At 40.6% G+C, this 23,004-nt stretch overlaps 1 protein-coding gene across 3 annotated transcripts in view; it reads right to left on the bottom strand.

Moving 5' to 3' along the window:
• Nucleotides 1-1,253: 1,253 nt before the first annotated feature.
• Nucleotides 1,254-23,004, bottom strand: part of LOC140188277 (uncharacterized) — a 63,188-nt gene continuing 41,437 nt past the window's right edge. For all 3 annotated transcript variants that reach the window (XM_072244375.1, XM_072244377.1, XM_072244376.1), the window contains exons 3-4: nucleotides 7,275-7,488; nucleotides 1,254-4,361 (exon numbers count right to left, since the gene is read on the bottom strand). In XM_072244375.1, coding sequence (XP_072100476.1) covers nucleotides 4,154-4,361; nucleotides 7,275-7,488 — 422 coding nt within the window. In that variant the 3' untranslated portion in view covers nucleotides 1,254-4,153. The remainder of the gene's footprint in view (nucleotides 4,362-7,274; nucleotides 7,489-23,004) is intronic.

Genomic DNA, 23,004 nt, shown 5'->3' with positions numbered 1-23,004 from the left:
GGAAAAAAAATCCTTCTTTCATTGTTACCGTATAAAATCTTTTACATAACTCGAGGATGTAAATTTTATTGATTTTATTTCTTATCCACAGGGCAGCACCTCTTCATGATGATGATCTGCAATTTTCTCTCAACAGTCCAGTGGAATATCAGATTAAATTTTCTCCAAGGCTGTAGAACATGAATTGAACATGTAACCTTCTGATCCAGAGGCAACCAACCAACCAATATATCACAACGCTCCAACTTCAGGAAAGCATCTGAATTTACCAGTCTCTCACTTATCTGATAGCTAATTGCTGATCTTATTAACTTAAGTTTTGGAAGATGATTTATTTCCCCCCTCAACCCCATCCTCCTGCCTTCTCGCTGTAACCTTTGATGACATTACCTGTAAAGAACCTATCAACCTCCACTTTAAATATACCCAATGACTGATCCTCCACAGCCATCTATGAAAATGAATTCCACAGATTAACCCCTCTGGCTAAAGAAATTCCAGCTCATCACTTTTCTAAAGGGATATCTCTCGATGCAGATATTGTGCCCTCTGGTCCTGGAATCCCCCATTATAGGAAACATCCTTTCCACATCCACTCAATCCAGCCCTTTCAATATTCAATAGGTTTCAATGTGACCCTCCCTCATTCTTCTAAACTCCTGCGAATATAGATTCTGAGCCATCAAATGCTCCTCGTACATTAACCCTTTCATTGCTGGGATAATTCTCATGAATCTCTTCTTGACCCTGTACGACGCCAGCACATTCTTCCTTGGGTATGGGGCCCAAATCTGCTCACAACACACTATACTCCAAATGCGATCTGATCAATGCCTTATAAAGCCACAACATTACATCCTTGTTTTTATGTTCTAGCCCTCTGGAAATGAATGCTAACTTTCTGACATCAGTGATTATTAAGATATGCTAACTAATGAGTCTTTGCTTTATGTTTGCTCTGTCTGCTGAAATTCTACAGTCAGAATTCAGGGAGTGCAAATTCAGCTCATGAAATGGTAGGAAATGCATTCTTCCAGCACTGTGTCTGGTCTGGTGTAGATTCAAACCCAGCACCAAAGAAGAAATGGTAGTGTGCAACTCTTCGTATTAAGTTCTCCAAAGAACCTGTGTGTATTCTCTCTATCTTCCTCTAATTCTGACAAGTCTAGGCTTCAGAAACATCCCAGCACCAGGCCAGAGGCAAGAAAGAGAAACACAACAGAGTGGAGACAAATTACTTTTTCAAGGGACCTTTGGGAGATTTAATGAACATTAATGGTTTTTCGGATATGTAGCACAATGGCATTTAAAATACATAGTGTAATTTTAGACAAGATTAAATGCAACTACTTTATTAGATATTTACAGTCTTGGAGGCTTTGGATTTAAGATACATTACTAATTTCCCTACACAATTTATGGCTGAATCAAAGTCCCATGTAGGCAAAGGTAACTAAATCCTTCATATAAAAATGGCTAATTCTATACTTATAAGTATAGATTTTAAGTTTCTTAAGTTAAAACTAGAACTATAATAAATCACAAACAATTCACTTCTATACATACAAAAATCCTCCAAAGAAATGTAAGCCACATGTATTATGCTACTGGCTTTATGCACATTTTATGCAAAATCAATAATTTTGGCAAACAGCCTTCTTCCTCACTTTAAAATTGAAATTTATTGCTTTGATACCCATTGTTTTGTAAAGTCTTGACATTCATTTCTCCCCTGCCTTTCCTTCAGCAGCACCTTCAGTCTTTGAAAATTCAGGTTTGGCATTCGCTAATCGCTGTCTCATATTTTTCATTTCCCTTTCATATTGTGTGAGGTCCTATGCTGTTATTTTTGTCTCCATGTGTAAGTTTCAAGGTGAAGGTAGATGTCTGTGGACTTGGAATGAATGAAATGTGGTGGTTGTGGGTTGCAACAGGAAGGTCAAATTCTGAGAAGGTTGTCTCTGTTTGACTTTGCCTGGAAGTACTTGTGCTATAAGTGAGCTTATCCTCTGGGGAAAAAAGGTAGCTTCGTACTACAGTACATAGGAAATATTGATGACAAACTCTTTCTGAATTCCAGTATGAAATTTTCCTCATTATAACCAGTATGAATGCTAAATAGTGCTATGATGTCCGTGTGCCTGGTTTACATTATAATTGTGCATCCACCCAGCACAAAAAAACTTAAACAAACCCCTGAAGTAATAGCATATTGTCAAAATATTCCTTGGTAATGGGTCCCTTGCCAAGCAGCTGAAAACTTCAGAAGCGATGGACTTGCATCTTCCAAATTTATATCAATTATTCTTTATTTTAGTTTTTGTGCTAATCAGGTTCAGAGTTTAACCGCATGAGATTAACACTTAATAGGAGTAACCTGACTGATAATCGGTTAGTGGAGGGGTTCCCAACCTGGGGCCCACAGACCACTAGCTTAATGATATTGTTACATGGCATAAAAAAGTTTGGAAACCCCCAAATTTATAACACTATCAGTCTACAGGGTAGAAATGTGACCAAGTTCAGAACATTGAGTGCTTTTCTACACTAAGTATTCCAGTATTCATCAGAATAAAAACCTTCCCTTTATTAATTCAAGTATGATGGGCAATTATTTGCTGCTGTTGGAAAATCTTAATAGTAGGTTATGATGTTTTTAGTTAGAAGACAACATCTTGTCATAAATTCTGCATAGGTTCCAGTTCACGGTGGTTCTTTCCAGCATGCTAAACCGGAGGTTATTGAAATCATTATATTCCTGTCAGCTAATACTTGAATCTTTATGGTGGTACACTCAATGCATTGTATTTTACAGCGATTAGAGCCCTGAGTTATCATAATCCAGTTAAGGGCTTCCTGAGTATATATGCACAAGTAAATACTGAAAATCTCTGATGGTAATCTCTGTTTAATTCCAGCCTTCCCTTTTATTGCAGTGTCCCTGACCTAAAACATTATAAGCATAAGCAATGTCTTGAATGCTAAATCTCAACGTTTTAGACTGCCATTTCACAAATCCTATATTTCATTAGGAGTTTGAGGAGATCTGGTATGTCGCCAAATATATTTGCAAGTTTTTACAGATAGACCATGAAGAGCATTCTAATTGGGTGCATCACCATCTGGTATGGAGGGGTCACTGCACAGGAACAGAAAAAGCTGCCGAAAATTGTAAACTCAAAGACACCTTCAAAAGGTGATGCCTCAAAAAGCCGGCATCCATCATTAAGGACCCTCATCACCCAGGACATGGGTGATGATCCTCTTCTCACTGGTACCATCAAAGAGGCATTAGGGGAGCCTGAAGACACACACTCAACATTTCAGGAACAACTTCTACCCCTCTGCCATCAGATTTCTGAATGGATAATGAACTTATGAATGCTTTCTCAGTATTTTTAACCCTCTGTTTGCACTGTTTATTTAATTTTAATACATACTTGTTATTGTAATTTAGTTATTTTTTGTTATGTGTATTGCAATGTACTGCTTCTGTACAACAGCAAATTTCAGGACATATGCCGCTGGTATTAAACCTGATCCTGATTCTGAAATACTGCAGAGGATATATTTGTGGAGCTTCCTAAACAGTCTCTGAAGCAAGGCTGTCAGAGCAGAGACCGAGAAGTTCACAAATCCCTAACTTGAAGAGAAACCTGATAATTCTGGATTGATGCAAAAGAATTGTGTGGCTAACTGTCAAGATTTGTGGAACTGTCTCTTGAAGGCAATAGGAGTAATATAATCTGGACAGCAACCCTGAATATAACCCTTAGTTTGTTTGTCAGTCAGAAATATCTTTAAACAGTTAAGTGGCTCCAGCTGTCGGATGTGAAAGATGTTCAAGAAAACTGAACGAGCGAAATGTATTATACAAAAGAGGGCATTAATGTTATGTCTAGACAGGCACAAAACTTGTATGGACAAAGATTAATCGTCTGTTCTCAACTAAAAGTACATATTGAGAGTCCAAACTTCTGTAAGTTAAATTTTTGTTAAGATAGTCTCAAAACTGCAACCTATCCGATACTCATAATTTAAACTCCGACGAGCAATCAACAAAAACTAATAGTGCTATCATTTCTCAGCACTCTCTGTAGGCTTGTATTCATATAATATACTAATCTAATCCGCCATGATGTGGTGTGCGTGTTCAGCCCCCGAAGCCCCACCACCTCAATCTTGGTGCAGGAGCTCGTGTGGGCCCTCCTCTCTCAAGTGGGATGAAGTAGTGATCGAATCCCAGTTCATACAAACAGTAGCAATTGTAGGCCAGCATCGCTAAGGTTGGGAAAAATGTCAGCCCAAATCCAAATCCACGATAGGCACTGCTCAATCCAGCCGTAATCCAGTATAGCAGCCTGCAAGAAATTGCATCAGTTATAAACTACATACAATCAGGAATTTTGACAAATTACTTGACAAGGTCTGTTTGTCAGTGCATGCGTACAGTTTTCTTGCAAGGACATTGACCCAACTTGTTATCTCTTTTGCTCCCAAGACCTTGCAAGACCAACTGAGTGTTTCAAGCATTTGAGTTTTTATTACAGACTTCCAGTATCTATGATATTTTCCTTTTGAATATGTCATTTGCTTATGTCTGTGTACTGTATGTATGGACATGAGTGTACTCTGGGCAAATGCATGTCAATCTGCACTTTTTTAAGAATAATGGGCAGGCCTATGTAGCTGATTCCTGCTCCTGGAATATTCTGAAAATTGTTACTCTCTTTAATACAATTTAGTCTGACTGGAATAAGACTGTACGAATATAAGGCAACACACACAAAATGCTGGAGGAACTCAGCAGGTCAGGCGGCATCTATGGAAAAGAGTTGATGTTTTGGGCCGAGACCCTTTCATCAGGGCTCAACCGTCAACGTTTCGGGCCGAGACCCAGAACCCCCGATGAAGGGTCTCAGCCAGAAACACCAACTGTTTGCTCTTTTCCATAGATGCTGCCTGGCCTGCTAAGTTCCTCCAGCATTTTGTGTGTGTTGCTTTGGCTTTCCAGCATCTGCAGATTTTCTTGGGTCTATAAGAATATAACCTGCTTTAATCTGGTGGTAGATTAAGAGGGAAAAAACAGAAATATTCAAAACCAAGTGACAAACAGAAAGTTTTTCCAACACTTGGTAAACTAGTAATTGTGTAATATAATATATTAAAGAAAATGATAATGGGAATATATACATTACCCAGAACTTGTCAAATTCCCATCAACTTACAGCCCAGAATATTTCCACCACCTAATATGACGCAGATTGTAAGTGTTATGGAATACATAACACATGTCTGGATTGGTATAGACCCACCCAGGGAAAGCAGCCTAATTGATCAGCACCCCAACCATGGTTCTGAGCATTCAAGAACACAAAAAAAATGAGGAGCAGGAGTAGGTCATATGGCCTGCCTTTCATTCAATACATCCATGCTAATCAATGCTGGCCTCAACTACTCTTCTGTGCTATTTTTCCATTGCATTAAATCTTACAAACATTTATCTACCTCCACCTTAAATCCTGACGATCTAGCCTTCACAGCCCTAATTCCAGAGATCCACCCCCTGTGTGAGTGAAATTATTCTATATCCGTACTTCAATGGCCAGCCCCTTGTGGTTATATTCCCTCATCTGAGACTCCCCCACTGTTAAAGCATACCAACATCTACACCGTTGTGGCCCCCCAAGTTCTAATATGTCTCAATACGTTCACCCCTCATTCTTCTGAACCCGAATGCAAACTCAAACTTTTAGCCCCCCCTTGATAAAATTTTCCATGAGCAGAGCACCATGGTTGAAATGTTTGCCATCTGCAATATGTACTGCAGCAACTCAAGTGAGGCTTCTTCGATAGCACCTCCCAAACTCATGACACCTACAGAATGAGGGTTGCTGGTGAGTGGAAGTGCCACCAGCTCAGTTGTAATTAGACGTTGTAATCACTATCCCTAATTAATTGAAAGTGGCTCTTCTTTATGAGTGGATCAACAGGAGGAAGGCCATACTACTATTTATAGATCTAGAGAATTGTAATGAAGCAGAAGAAATCCATTCAGTCCATTGAATCCATATCAGTGGCCAGCGTACCCCTTAGCTCCACAGCCCCACTCTCTTCTCCAAACTCTTACAAGCATCTATACATTAAAACGATGCATCAATTCTGTTTCCATTTTACTTATAGGCAACGAGTCTGAGGTCATTACAAATCTCATATCCCCATTTGTATCTTTTACTCAGACTTCGAAATCATTCCCTGCACCATCCCTGCTGATAGAAGAGTTTCTTCTTTACTGATTGGAATGGATCCCCTCTATTTAACTAATATTAAAGCTGTCACAAGCTTGTATATCTCAATGAGAAAGGAATGTCTTTAGACAGAGGGTGGTGAATCTGTGGAATTCATTGTCACAGACGGCTGTGGAGGCTGATTCATTGGGTTCTTGATTAATAAAGGCGTCGCAGGTTACAAGGAAAAGGCTGAGAACTAGGTTGAGAGGGAAAATAATCAGTCATCGTCACAATTCCAAGTTTCATGTAATATTATTGTGTAAGGCATCACAGCAGAACCTACTGGATGGTGATTAGGACAGGGGGTGGGGGGAGGCTACTGCATAAGATCAAAAGAAGCTACTGAAAGTTGTAAAATTAGCTCCATCTTGGGTACTAGCTTCTATAGTGTCCAAGACAGCCTCAAGGAGCAATGCCTTAAAAAGGCAACGCCCATTACTAAGGACCCCCATCAAACAGGACACGCGCTCTTCACACTGTTACCCTCAGAAAGGAGGTACAGAAGCCTGAAGGCACACTCTCAGTGGTTCAGGAGCAGCTCTTCCCCTCTATCATCTGATTCCTAAATGGACATTGAAGCCATGGACACTACTTCACTTTTTAAATATATATTATTTCTGTTTTTGCACTATTTTTAACTTTTAATATATATATACTGTAATTGATATGAATTTTTTTCTATATTATGATATTTGCATTGTACTGCTTCTGCTAAGTTAACAAATTTCACGACATATGCCAGTGATATTAAACCTGATTCTGATTCTAAAACCTGGTTAAAATTATTTGCACAATTCCTTGAACCTGATGGTACTTGTCTTGCTGCTGTAGTTGAACTTGACTCAAAGCAAAGATAAACCCTTGAGTAAATCCTGGAATGTGTTCTCACTCACACCGGGTAGTCCACCGGGAGAACTTGGCCACCACTAGCCTTAGAGAAACTCACAACGACACCAGCAGTGCCTACTTCACATTGGTCATCACCTTGCTACTGCAAAGAGCCCAGATAGTATGGGAATGATCTTCAGGTGCTCCTGATGAAGATAGGTTGCCATAACAGCCATGTTGAGAAAGTAGATTACAAACTGTTCAATGGAATTGCCAACGTATCTCTGATGAATAAGAACAGCTCGGACATTAGTGTCCAAGGGATCGATGGCTGTAGAGCAAAGCCGGGACAGAGAACCTATCACAACACCTGGAAAAGATCAAATGAGATCAAAATCAGATAAGGAGCAGCAGAAGCATGCCTGAAAGTAGTTGACATTTTCAACTCAAGGTACCACGTGTTATAAAATGTAAGAAGTCATTTAATAATCGATTTGATTGTGTCCATTGGTTGAAGATTAAATTTATTCAGATGAGGCAGAGCGATAATTTTTCAACATGCTGTGCCAATGTGAAGGGGTTAAGCTAATCTGATCACATGTTCCAAGAAAAAACTTGATTGACTCAGTTAATGTGGATATTATTAGCAAGGCAGCTAGTTTCATTGAGAAAGTGGCGATCAGACATTTATTACAAAGTTCAAAGTAAATTTATTATCAAAGTAAGTGTGTCACCATATACTGCCTGGAGATTAATTTTCTTGGAGTAAATTAACAGGAATTTCTTTAGCCAGGGAGTGGTGAATCTATGGAACTGGTTGCCACAGGTGGCTGTGGAGGCCAAGTCATTGGTTGTATTTAAGGCAGACATTGATAGATTCTAGATGAGGCAGGGTATGAAGGCAGGAGATTGGGGCTGAGAGGGAACTGGAGAGCCATGCTGAAATGGTGCAGCAGATTCAATGGGGCTAAGTGGCCAAATTCTGCTTCTATATCTTATGGTCTAAAACAAAGGAATACAATAGAGTCAATGAAAAAATACACACAAAGACTGACAAACAACCAATGCATAAAGGAAACAAATTGTGCAATCAATCAATAAAAAATTAAATAAATAAAGCAATTAATAATTCAATTCTGAAATCATAAGCTGTAGAGTCCTTGAAAGTTAGTCCATAGGTTGCTGAATCAGGTTAGAGTTAAGGTAAGTGAACTTATCCACACTGGTTCAGGAGCCTGATGGTTAAAGGGTAATAATTGTTTCTGAACTCATTACACTGCATAAAGTGAAAGCACTCCCAAAATTGTGCTGGGAAGGATATGCCTAAAATGTAATCCTAAAAGAGTGAATTGTATCAGAATCAGAATGTGTGCGCCTTGCAGAGGAATTTGTGTTCCACTGCTACTGCTACCTTTGTCCCAAATAGTAGAGGCTGTGTGCTTTTTATTCTGCACACAGAAACACAGAAATATTCAGTCCTAGAAATGAAGGAAAAAATAGTATCAAGATAAGCAGTTATTCTTAAGTTAACTTGCAACATGATTGGGAAAATCTATTTTTATTATAAACCTTGCCTGAGTTAGATGATAAGGAGGTCCACTGATGCAATGTCATTTTGTAATTATTATCTTATTTTATAATTATTTCAAAGGTGACTCATTTGGCCAGTCCCAGCCTCACTGCCAAGACATATATAGCAACCTAAAATCTTTATATGAAGTTAAAACATTAGTTAATTAAGCACAACAAAGATCCTGGGACCAGATGGATTACATTGAACTCTTGAAAGGCATCTTAAATATCCATTGAGGGCCAAGGTTATCTACTACTGTCTCTGTGGAATAGTTCTGATTTATTTCTGTTTTAACAGAGAAAACATTTAGAAGTTCAAGTCTTCTCAAAGTCCCGTGGGAGATGTACAGATGGTTCTCTGTTACTGAGGGAGTCAAAGTCATTGTATATTTTGTCTGAAACTGGCTAAAGATTAGCTTTATTTGCAATACCATTGCTAGAAGAACCCTGTACTGTTGCAGGTCTTGCCAAATTCAACAACAAGGCGCAAAGATGTGTCCAGTTCTGGCTCGGCCATGTTTAGACTGTCCATGGACACGATAAGAAGAGGAAGTTTTATTTGTCACATGTACTTTGAACCACACAGTGAAACTTGTCATTTCGTGTCAAATTACTTCAGCAAGGATTGTGCTGGGGGCTACCCACAAGTGTTGTCCAGCTTCCTGTACCAACATAGCATGCCCACAACTAACCAACCCTTACTAATCCGTACGCCTTTGGAATGTGGGAGGAAAACGGAGCACTTGGAGGAAATCCATGCGGTCACGGTGAGAATGTACAAACTCCTTACAGGCAGTGGCGGGAATCAAACCACAATCAGTGATCACCAGTACTGTAAAGCGATTAAGCTAAGCACTATGCTAGCGTGCCACCTGATGCAGTGGGTATGAAAGGGATTACTTCGGAAAGACAGTCCATTCTCAAGATTTGTGAAGGTATGTGCAATGGTAGAAAATTCTTCATAGGAATTAATGAAAGATAAGTTACCTGATCATACATTGGAGCTAGGAAATCAGGAAATGGAGAAAATGTCCTGTTGTCTAAACAATTAACTTTAAATGTTAAATTAACTGTTGCGAGGTGTTCCCATAAAGTAGGAAATATGGAAAAAAAAGTGCTTGGAGGCAATAGGAATGAAATCTTTTCAGGAAGGAGGGACAAAGAGATGGAGATAGATCTACAGGGATTTCCATGCAAGGGTAAAAGATATGTACAGAATGAAAGGCAGTAAAAGGCAAAATGCAAAATAAAAGATCACGGAGTAGGAGTAAAACAGAATTTAAATTCTATGAAGAGAGGAATGTAGTAGGCTGAAATGGCATTACACAGTGATTTATTGGAAGAATTAGTTAGACATATGCAGATTAATACATGCTTTAAAGTAGCAATCATTATATGTATGTATAAAATATTTATATTACTATCTACAATTTCTGCTCAAGTACTTAAATGGAAAAATGAGTGATCATTCGTTGAAAGTGGGAGCAAAGTGGAACAGGATACATAGGGATAACATTAAAATGAAGGGAGTTGAACACATGGAAAAGAAAGAGAAGGTTTTAGAGATAAAGTAAGATGGGGGGCTCAAATGAATTAATAAACATTGTCACAGTCTGGGTGGAATGAATAAAGTGCTTTTCTGCTATATTTTAGTTGTAAACTCTAGGTAATGCTTTGGAAACGTGCAATTTCTTTGGAAAGATTGAGTTCTAACTCAGTCACTTAAAACTTTATTCTGTTCATGGGAACAGGTTCCATTTCCATGTTCTTTTGTAACTATTGAAATTAATCTTTAATTAAAATACATACTTTTATATTCAACAAATAAATTCCTACATTGAGCCAGTGGGATTGTTCCTAATTTGGAGCATTGTGTCAAGTTTTGGCCACCTACCTGCAGGAAAGATGTAAATAAGATTGAAAGAGTGCAGAGAAAATTTACAAGGACGTTGCTGGTACTTGAGGACCGAGTTATAGGGAAAGGATGAATGGGTTAGAACTGCAGGGAGATTTGACAGAGGTATACAAAATTATGAGGGGTATAGATAGTGTAAATGTAAACAGGCTTTTACCACTGAGATTCAGTGAGACTACAACTCGAGGTCATGGGTTAAGGGTGGAAGGTAAAATGTTTAAGGGGAAGATGAACGGGAGCTTCGTCACTCAGAGAGTGGTGAGGGTGTGAAACTAGCAGCCAGTGCAAACTTTGGATGTGGGGTCGATTTCAACATTTAACAGAAATTTGGATAGGATGTGATGGGAGGGGAATGGAGGACTCTGGTCTGGGTGCAGGTCAGTGGTACTAGGCAAATTAATGGGTTGGGAGTGACTAGAAGGGCCGAAGGGCCTGTTTCTGCACTGTTGTGTTCTATGACTCATTAAGATTAAAGATGCGATCAGCTTTATTTGCCACATGCACATTGAAATGCACTATTTGTGTCAATGACCAACACAGTCCAAGGATGTGCTGGGGACAGCCCACAAGAGTGGCCATGTTTGTGGTGCCAACATAGCATGCCCACAATGTGCTAATCCATACTTAGAATGTGGGAGGAAACCGGAGCACCCAGAGGAAACCCACACAGTAACATGGAGAACGTACAAACTCCTTACAAACAGCAACGGGAATTGAACCCTGGTCATTGGTGCTGAAAAGCTGCTACGCTACTGTGACACTATACACAGAAATACAGACTCAACCTGGAAGAAATAATACAGGTAGTTTTGCTGTAAAATGGTAGCTGCATTCCTAAGAAACCTTATGTTATATAAAGTTACATGAGAGCAGATCAGGCTTTGGTTGCCTTAAAGGTAATGATTTAAACAGTTTTTCCTAATTGCCATTGCACTGTAATGAACATGGCCCATGTAATGCAAGTAGAGTTTCCTAATCCATCATTGATGTTGTAAGCAATCCTCATCATGAAAGTAAACATTATAAAGAATTACCTTTTGAGGGAATGGATTAGTGGACATAACACTGATCAAAAAGCTGAGAGAGCAAATGCACAATGGGTCCAATGACCTTACCAGTGCTATATTTTCAATGATTCTAATAAAGACAAGAATATATGTAAAGGCTTTTGTTCATTTATGAGAAGTAATGTAAAACCTCAATGAATCAGATTGTTTCCTTTATTAACAATTGTCATTAATAGCAATTGCCTTTCAACAATGTTGCTCTTCAAAAGTAATTATTTAGTCACAAGGCTAAAATTTGGATCATCTTGCACAAAGGGTAAATTCAATGAAAGAACATACACCACCTTTTAGAATGTCCTATTGATTACCATTGGCAAAATGATTATGAATTGCAGTAATTGTAGTTGGTTTCTCTTTCCAAACAGAAATACCAAAATTAACACTGGAGCCACATAAATCTTATGCTTGTTTCTAAGTGAGTGTCTTCAGCGTTGTCAGATGAGATGCAGAATCTGGGGTATTTTAACCTAAAAAATGACTGAGTGCTTCCTTTAAATCTGTAGACAGAGCAACTTGATACAAGTACTTTAAACGTTATTGCAGATTGTAATTTAAACCCCATGGCTTCCTAAAGGGTTACTGATGGAACGATTAAAATACACTTTCAGTCTGCAATGTGTTTTTGGAATTTTCTTTCAGCGGCAGTTACTGTGACAAGTCATTCTCCCTCTTAAAGATTTCCCATAGTGCTGGTGGTGGTATATTGGTCGTGGCTTCTTTCTCCTTTCCCCATCAATAGTTGTCCTGATTTCAGCTGCCAAACCTCTTGTCTCTGGCATTCCCTTCTTGCCTTCCTACCTCTCAGACCACCTCTAATAGCTCCTCCCTCGACCAAGCACCCTAATATCTGTCAAAATATATTTGAATATTCTCCCATGAGGCCCCTTGTGATATTTAGTAAATTGTAGGTGCTGTTCAAATTCAGGATGTTGTTGCAATCCCTGCTTGTTCATTACTTGATTTTTACTTATCGAATGGAGCTTTCACATCTCAGAGATGTATCTTCAAAGTATCTACTTGCATTGCTCTTTCTTTGCAACTGCAACACTCTAGTCCACATTTTGATTTCCTTTTACTAGCTCAATGTGCCGACATATGGAAGGCCCACGTATCTGTCTGATGACATGCAGACCAAAGCTTTTTATTGTCTCTTGGTACATGTAACAATGATAAACCAATACCCATACCAAATTCAGGAATAGCTTCTTCTTCTTCCCCTCTGCCATTTGATTTCTAAATGGACATCGAACCCTTGAACACTAACTCAAATTTTTAAAAACGCAAACAACAGGAATTCTGCAGATGCTGGAAATTCAAGCAACACATGATCGTCCCGTATCCCCTTTGCCAATCACCTGTCCAGCTCTTGGCTCCATCCCTCCCCCTCCTGTCTTCTCCTATCATTTTGGATCTCCCCCTCTCCCTCCAACTTTCAAATCTCTTACTCACTCTTCCTTCAGTTAGTCCTGACGAAGGGTCTCGGCCTGAAACGTCGACTGTACCTCTTCCTAGAGATGCTGCCTGGCCTGCTGCATTCACCAGCAACTTTGATGTGTGTTACTCACATTTTTAAAAATTATTTTTGTTTTTGCACTACTGTTTTTAATTTAACTATTTAATATACAGTACATATATAATTATTGTGATTCTTTTTTCCCTATATTTATCATGTATTGCATTGCACTGCTGCTGCTAATTTAACAAGTTTCATGACACCTGTCGATGATGTTAAACCTGATTCTGGTTCTGATTCTGACATGAAGCAAGAGCAGCACATAAAGTCCTTCAAGCCTATTCTGCCAATCAACGAGACCATGGCCAATCCTTTAATGCACATTCACTTTCTCATGTAATCTATATGTCTTCCTATTTCATTACTGTTTTCAAAATTTATCAATCTCAATCTTGCAATTACTCAAACTTGGCATCACCCCTTGCAGGAGAGCACTTCACATATTTGCGGGCGACTGAGAGAAGAAATGCCAACCATGAACAGTGAACCCTATATTCTGGTGCAATACCTCAAGTTCCAGCCTCTTGCAAGCAACACTATCAATCATATAACCATACAGCAATTACAGCATATAAATAGGCCATTTCGGCCCTTCTAGTCTGTGCCGAATGCTTACTCTCACCTAGTCCCACCGACCTGCACTCAGCCCATAACCCTCCATTCCTTTCCTGTCCATATGTCTATCCAATTTAACTTTAAAGGACAACATTGAATCTGCCTCAACAACTTCTGCTGGAAGCTCGTTCCACACAGCTACCACTCTCTGAGTAAAGAAGTTCCCCTTCATGTTACCCCTAAACTTTTGCCCTTTAGCTCTCAACTCATGTCCTCTTGTTTGAATCTCCCCTACTCTCAATGGAAAAAGCCTATCCATGTCAACTCTATCTATCCTCCTCATAATTTTAAATACCTCTATCAAGTCCCCCCTCAACCTCCTACATTCCAAAGAATAAAGACTCAACTTGTTCAACCTTTCTCTGTAACTTAGGATATGAAACCCAGATAACATTCTAGTAAATCTTCTCTGTACTCTCTCTATTTTGTTGACATCTTTCCTATAATTCTGTGACCAGAACTGTAAATCCTCCTTCCAATAGTATTAGTTTCAATTAGATCACCTCATTTTCTTCTAAACTCCGATGAATATTTAGGAAAATCTTTCTTAATTTCTCCTCTGAGTACAGTCCTTCCTTGTCGTATGGGTCTGTAAGACTGCTGCAAGGATAAGGAGGAAAAACGCAATGGTAAAGTTGTGTGAATTCTTTCTCTGAATCTGAAAATCATCTGTTAGTCTCTGTCAGATGAAGGAAATAAGAACCTCAAACAAAAAGTGATCATGATGACTCTCGGAGGACAGAGAAAATTTTTAAGGATGTTATCGGGCCTCGAGGACCTGAATTATAGGGAAAGGTTGAATAAGTTAGGACTTTATCCCCCCACAGTATACGAGAATGAAGGCAGATTTGATAGAGGCATACAATATTACGAGGGGCAGGGGAAATGCAAGCAGGATTTTTTCCACTGACGTTGGGTGAGAATAGAACTAAAGGCCATAGGTATTTGGGTAAGAGGTGATATATTTAAAGTGAACCTGTGGTGTATTTAATATTTCAGTAATCTTACATATATATTGGTTGATTAAGCATTCTTGTTTGTTTGAATATTTCATTACATGTTATATGAATTGCATACGTCATCACGCTACCACGTGGCACGTGTGCGCCTCGCTTAAAGTAAACTCGAAGTTAGGATCACATTTCTAATTCCTGTGTGTTCCTTTAAGTTAGTTTAATATTTTGAAGTAACAAAGCATAACAGAACCCAAGTGGGAACTTCTTCTCTTTGGGGGTGGTGCATGTGTGGAACGAGTTGTCAGCTGAGATGATGGATGCAAGTTTGATTGCAAAATTTAAGCAAAGTTTAGATAAGAACATGGATGGCAGGGGTATGGAGATCTACGGTCCAGGTGCAGATTGATGGGACTAGGCAGAATAACAGTTTGGCTTGGATTAGATGGGCTGAAGGGCTTGTTTCTGTGCTGTAGTGCTCTATGACAAGTTCTTACCTAGAAAATATGCCGTACTGTGCAAAAGGCTTAGGCATATACTGTGTGTGTGTGTGTGTGTGTGTGTGTGTGTGTGTGTGTGTGTGTGTGTGTGTGTGTGTGTAGCTGGAGTGTCTAGACTTTAGCACAATACTGGATAAAAGGAACAATAAGGTTTAGGATATTTTAAAAACCACATTCTTAGAGCATTTGAATAGTTTGTGCAAGGATCTGTGATGTCATGGAACAAAAATAATGGCTTTGACTCTCTCCTTGAAATTCCTAAACAATTAACTGATTACACCAGAGAACTAGTCTCCCACAGGGAAGAGGAAATACTGTATTTGCTGGCCTTCCATTTAGTGTCAGAAACAAGTGTAGCCTCTTATTAAATGTATTCTATTCTGTCTTTAATAGCATAGTCAGACCATACCCCTGCCTTATTACTTCCTGTTTAAAGACAGCTTCAGGCAGTGTTTCAGAGCCCAGCCTCTTTTGTTAAACTGTTCCCTGTGGTTCTCCTTACAACTGGAATCCTTCTTGCTAAATAATAGCACGAACATTCGATAAGGCTTGTTCCCTTTCAGTTTAAAGTGAATCCCAGGAAGCCTCTGTGAAATTCTTTGTTGTATCCCTTTATTCTAGGACTTGCCATCATATGTATATGTCCAGTGTTCCATGATGGATGAACAGCTCGTTCCTTAGTTTGCCAGGCAGGATCTATGGAAAAGAGTACAGTCGACATTTCGGGCTGAGACCCTTCGGCAGGACTGGAGAAAAATTTGAGGAGTAGATGTAATAGGTGGGGGGAGGGAAGAGAGAAATGCCAGGTGATAGGTGAAACTTGGAGGGGAAGGATGAAGTAAAGAGCTGGGAAGTTGATTGGTGAAGGAGACAGAAGGTAATGAAAGAAAGAAAAGGAGGGAGGAATACCAGAGGGAGGCGATGGATGGACAAGGGGATAAGGTGAGAGAGGGAAAAGGGGATGGGAAATATTGAAAGGGGGGTATTACTGGAAGTTCGAGAAATCGATGTTCATGCCAGCTGTTTTATTTTACTTTTGACACTACTTTGATGTATGGAATGATTTAGCTGGATGGCACATAAAATCTTTTCACCAAACTCGTGACAATAAAAAACCATTTACCGATTAGAGGGCAAAGAAGCAGCCCATTGAGGGTGGGGATTGTTGGGTTAATGTGGGGCAGGATGGACAGGGAATTGCGGTGGCGAGCAGGGCAATGGAGGTGTTGTGGAAAGGGAGCCACTGGATAGATTAATTCAGGGTCCCCAACCTTTTTCGCACTGCGGACCGGTTTCATATTGACAATATTCTTGCGGACCGGCTGACCGGGGGTGGGGGGGGGCAGTGTTGCCAACGGACAAGAGTAACAGTCAAATACGCTGGGTTGACCACGAGAAAGACTACAATGACCATGAAGCCTTGCACGGGCACCAGTGCACATGCGTACCTTGCGCATGCGTGTACGATTTTTTTCCACAAATCGTTTTTGGTAATTCTTTTCGGTGGGGGGGGGGGTGTTAATCACGACCGGAATACAGATGATAATTAGCTAATACACTCAATTTTGTTTCTAAAAGGGTTTATCTAACGAATTTAATATTAAACACACAGCGCATATTTTCCTCGCATGAATATAGTGATAAGTCAAATATCAGGGGAGGACAGGGGAGCTTGCAGTAAATGTTGAACGAACTTCCAGTAGAAGTGGTCGAGGCAGGTTCAATATTATCATTTAAAGAAAAATTTCGTAGGTATATGGACAGGAAAGGAATGGAGGGTTATGGGCTGAGTGCAGGTCGGTGGGACTAGGTGAGAGTAGTGTTCAGCACGGACTAGAAGGGCAGAGGTGGCCTGTTTCCGTGCTGTAATTGTTATATAGTTATATAAGTCAATAGCATCATAACATTTTAAGTATTGTTTGGATATTAAACACACAGCACATATTTTCCCCGTATGAACATATAAAATCATTGCAACACACCAATATCGCTGAAACAGTGGGAGCCCTGGGATTGCTTTCCTGCAACAAGACGGTCCCATCGAGGGGTGACGAGAGACAGCAATACTCGAACGGGGTTCCTAATGTCCAGTCTATTCCGCAATTTAGTTTTCGTTGCATTCATTGCAGCGGTACGTTAGAAATGGAAGCAACGTTTTCAGTGCTTCCGTGGCTATCTCAGGATACTCAGCCTTGACTTTGATCCGGAATGCCGGCAGAGATGTTATGTCAAACATACTTTTCAGCCCGCCGTCATTTGCAAGCTTGAGGAGTTGATCTTCTTCCTGCGCTGAAATGGATGACGCGCGGGTAATGACCTCGCGTGCGTAATGGCTCAACAGTGGGTGTGACAGGGAATGAGCAAAGGTGCAGATGACTCCTATCGCCAAATCATATCGTTTCCTTGCAGCCCGGTAGCGCATGCTTTGCGGCCCGGTATAGGTCCGCGGCCCGGTGGTTGGGGACCACTGGATTAATTCACATTCACCCTGCTCCAGCATTGTCTTCCCAATTCAGATTGTAATTTAAAGTATGAAAAAAAACTAAAAATGCTCTGACCAGAACGTGGATTGGTTGGCATCTGAAAGTAAAAGTAGGATTAAAAAGTAAGACGTAGACATAAAAACAAAATCAGAAAATTTTGCTTCGCTCTCCACAGGTGCTGCTTGACCTGCTGAATCACTTCTGCATAATTCTACCCCTTTGACTTTAGATTTCCATTATTTGCACCATTTTGTTCAAGTTTATTGTCATTCAATCATACACATATATACAGCTAAACGAAACATCGTTCCTCTGGAGCCAAGGAAAAAAATACAGTACATAGAGTCACACACAGTACATGTATTTACAATCCAGCACATACAATCACAAAATAATATTAGCTCAAGCCTCTGAGTGACATGGCCTGAAGGTTGACAGGTTGACATAAAGTGTGAGGTGCATGTTTATTTACAGTACTGTGCAAAAGTCTAAGGCACATACATATAACTAAGGTACCTGAGATGTTTGCACTGTACTGCTGCCACAAAAATAATCAAATTTCGTGGCATATGGGAGTGATGATAAATAAGCCTGATTCTGATACGGGTCTCTACTGTGGACTGACTGTGGGAAGGGGGCAGGGAGAGGGGAATCATGGTTGGGAGAAGGGAAAGGGAGAGGGGAGAGAGCAGGAAGCACCAGAGAAACATTCTGTAATGATCAATAAACTGATTCTTTGGAATCAAATGACCTTGCCTGTTGCTTCAGGGCTGGGGGGTGTCTGCACCCGTGCCACCTCCCCGCACCTGGCACTCCTTCTCTGCCATTTGTCCCACACTCCTCCCGTGCACTCCACCTCACCATTCCCAACATCCAGATTTACAACCTCGCTCTCTGCTCCACGTTGACAACTACAGTACTGTGCAAAAGACTTAGACACCCTAGTTATATATATGTGCCAAGGACTTTTGCGCAGTGCTGTAAGACAGTATAAAGTTACAGGCGCTGTTATAAAAAAGCAAGCAGTTATATAAATATGTGAAACAGCAGCAATAAAAGATGGAAAATGACCAGTGCAGGATTAGAGTGTGTCTGTGAAGGAAGGGGGAAGAGTTGGCCTTTCAAACCCTCAATCCTGCTCTGTCTTTCAGTGACGACACAGCTGATTGCTTATCTCCAGTTTAGTCTTGTGCCTTATTCCCTAGGGCCTTGGGCCCCTAATATCCAAAATCCTACCAAGTTAATTTTGAGTACGCTCAGCAACTTAGTCTGTGCGGCTCTCTGGAGCTGAGATCTTCAATTTCTAATAAAATGAATGAAGAAATTTCCTGCCAACTCAGTTCTAAATGGTAGACCTGAGTATGTCCTTGTTCAAGATTCTCCACTCAAATGAAATGGCACTTCAGCATCAAACCCACTAAGAATTTTATATGAATCAATGAGATAAATTCTCTAGATTGTGGACAAACTTCTTTCAGGATAGGGAAGTCCACTAGACTGCAAGATGTTAACATTTCTTTCCTCTTGCAGGCTCTCGCTGCCAACGTTCCCTCTGAGTTGAGCATGTGTGTGCACGTGCCCACATCTTTTGCTACCAGCGCACCTAGGAATTTAAACTGCGCACAAAATGTTGTCACCCTTTACCTCGTTGACAAGTTAGATATATTCCTTTTGATGAATATTTATCAAAATAAAACATTGTGTTTCACTATATAAAAGTTGAGAAGGCAGGATGAAACCACCAAATACATATTCTGGGTAACCAAACTTCTGATCGCTAACAGTGACGCATGTACTTATCTACAAGTTTGAGCTCATTCAGTTTGCTGGTGGCACCACTGGAACTTGTGCAATAAATAGTCAACTATTTGCATATTTGTGTGACATCAGCAGTGACTCGTTGATGTGTATTATTTTATTTCTTCTAAACAATGAACAAAAACCTGGACTTAGTAGTTTATTGTCCTTCAGGTTTACTCCCGCTTAAATATTCAATGCGCACATGTTGTTGTCACTGGGCAAAAAATTGCACAGCACAAGATTTTTGCGCACACTGGTCATTACGAATTAGAGGGAACATTGCTGGCTGCCCAAAATTGTTTTAAAGTTTTGTACTTTGTTCAAATGGTCAGGGTACATGGTCACTGATGATGGGATGAACTTGTTTGCTTGAAAGTGTCTGAATGCTCAGTACAGTCTTCATTTACTCACAAGCCCAAGAGATTCTACAGATGGTGGGGATCTTGGGCAACAAACACAAAGTGGTGGAGGAACTCAGCAAGTCAGGCAGCTTCTAGGGGGGAGGACGAAACCGCCGAAATTTTGGGCCGAGATCCTTCATCAGGACTGGAAAGGAGGGCAGAAGCTAGAATAAGATGGTGGGGAGAGAGGATGGGGAGTAATCTAGCAGGGGATAAGTGAGACCAGGTAAGGGGAAAGGTGGTGCCCCCAGCCCCTTACCTTCCCCCTCACCTTGTCTTGCCTGTCACCGGCCAGCTTACTCAATGTTTAATTCAGTTACTCACAACGTTTTTAGTTGCAGTGAGCTGGTCAAAGCACCTCCCTGCATCCCAATGCTAATCATCTCAAAAACTCCCCTAATTAACGAGCCAAAGTCAGCAGATTCCCTTGTCCAAACATCATAATGGTGGCTACTCAGACCACACAACCTGTGCAGAACTTATTAACGATGAAGAATTTCACACATTCCACTTACTGCCAAATGTTTCTTTTTAAAACTGTGATGGCTTTAAAATCAGTAAAGAAAACAGAAAATAATGAGAAGTGTTCAGCTGCTATCTGTAAGGAGAGAAATAAGGGGCCACTATCAACATTCCAGTAAATGTGCTTCTTTATTTCTCTGGAGTTGAGCAGTAAAGGAGAGGTCTAATTAACATTGGGGCTACTGGTGGGTGAATTTACGTGTCTATCCAGTTTTTCCAATCTATTATGAAGAAACTTGTAGGTGTCATCCATAAGAGCATATGATATACATAGGAGCAGAATTAGAAATACAAGAGATTCTATAAATCAAAGATTCAAAGATTGATTTATTATTAAAGTGCACAACTCTGAAATTCTTCTTCTCCGGATAGCCATGAAACCAAGAAAGAAAAAGAATGGCAGCATGATAATCAACCCCAAATCCCTCCTCCTGCACAAAATACAAACAAAAATGGAACAGGAACATCGGCCTCCAAATCTACCCGCCCCCCCCCCCACACACAAAAATACGAGAAAGATCGGACGAAAAACACAGGACATAAAAGCTATAAGACTGAAAAAAAAGTTTATAGGCCAAGTCCACATCCAAGATGCTGGAAATATTTATTTATTGGAATACAGCGCAGAGAAGGCCCGACTGACTCTTCATGCTGCGCCAGCCAGGGATCCCCTGATTTAATCCTAGCCTAATCATGTGACAATTTCCAACAACCAAGTAACCTACCAACCACTACGTCTTTGGAATGTGGGAGGAAACCAGAGCACACGGACGAATCCCATGCGATCACGGGGAGAATGCATAAACTCCTTACAGGCAGTGGTGGGAATTGAACCTGGGTTGCTGGTACCGTAAAGCGTTGTGCTAACCACTGTGCTACCGTGCCACCCCAATCTTGAGGAATACACATAAAGTGCTGGAGGAACTCAGGAGGTCAGGAAGCATCTATGGAGAAGAATAAACAGTTGATGTTTCAGTCCAAGACCTGACACCCTTACTTTTCAGTCCTGATGAAGATGCCGGAATAAAAAGGTGGGGAAGGAAAGGATAACAAGCTGGCAGGTGATAGGTGAAACCAGGTGAGGGAGAAGGTGGGTAGGTGTGGGAGGGGGTATGAAGTAACAAGTTGGGAGGTGATAGGTGGAAGAGGTAATGGGCTGAAGAAATAGGAATCTGATGGGAGAGGAGAGTAGACCATGGAAGAACAGTAAGGAAGGGGCACCAGAAGTAGGTGATGGGCAGGTAAGGTGAAGAGAAGAAGTAAGAGGGGAGCCAGAATGGGGAATGGAAAAAGATAAAAAGAGGGAGAAACTACCAAAAATATTCAACCCATTGAGTCTGCTGCACAAATCAATTATGGCTGATCTGAGGCATTGATCGTGTGGATAGTCAGAGGCTTTTTCCCAGGGCTGAAATGGCTAGCACGAGAGGGCATAGTTTTAAGGTGCTTGGAAGCAGGTACAGAGGAGATGTCAGGGGTAAGATTTTTATGCAAAGAGTGGTGAGTGTGTGGAATGGGCTGCCGGCGATGGTGGTGGAGGCGGATACGATAGGGTCTTTTAAGAGACTCCTGGAGAGGTACATGGAGCTTAGAAAAGTTGAGGGCTATAGGTGACCCTAAGTAATTTCTAAGGTAAGGACATGTTTGGCACAGCTTTGTAGATCGAAGGGGCTGTATGTTTTGTGCTGTAGGTTTTCTATGTTTCTATGATTTATTTTCCCTCTCAACTCCATTTTCCTGCCTTCTCCCTATAACCTTCGATACCCTTACTATTCTGATTGCAATAGTTGGGCTAAAAGCAACAGTTGAATGATGTGATGACACCACCTCACATGTCCAAATCCTACAGCATTGAGCATTACTGGTAGCATTTGATGTCTAGCAGAATGTGGATTCTGTGCAGACGTTACAGTAGAGCTTGGAATGTAGATCAGCTGCCTGAATAAGGAGACTGAAGTCTCTTGGCAGCACCTTTGCCCCTTCATAATGATCTAACCCAGCTATGACCAAGATCATGACCAGATACTATGATGTCATCGAATGGTGGAGAGTGTTCAAGGGGGATGTCCGTTCCTCTGTTTCTGTGAGGGTTTGGCACTGACAACTGTCCTTATTTTCCTCCCTTTTGTGAGTGTCACTCCCCAGTGACCCACAGTCAAAGGAGAGAGAAGAAACAACTGCCCTGCAGTCCATCTGTCTGCATTCCTCAGAACAAGTGAACATGTACTGCTGCCTTTGTCCAGAACAAGTCTGAGTTATTGATGTGGATTGAAATACAAACAACACATTGTATAGAGTAGCCTGCCTGAGACTTGAGAGGAAGTGGCTACCCAGCTGTGCAATAGCTCTGTTTCCCTCTGTACTTTGAGACATTCTTCAGATGGACAATGAGATCGAGCAACAGTACAGGTAGCTTCTGCTCTTGACTACAAATCTGCTAGCGTATAAAATTAAAAGCTGTGCTAAAACATGACAAATCTAAACTCCAAGCAATTTTATTTTTTTTGTCGACTCATGAAGGGTCCCAGCCTGAAACGTCGACCGT

This window comes from Mobula birostris, chromosome 26, assembly GCF_030028105.1.
Source record: "Mobula birostris isolate sMobBir1 chromosome 26, sMobBir1.hap1, whole genome shotgun sequence".
Lineage (NCBI taxonomy): Eukaryota > Metazoa > Chordata > Chondrichthyes > Myliobatiformes > Myliobatidae > Mobula > Mobula birostris.
The sequence above is the reverse complement of the archived record's forward strand: the minus strand, read 5'-3'. Positions and strand labels throughout refer to the sequence as shown.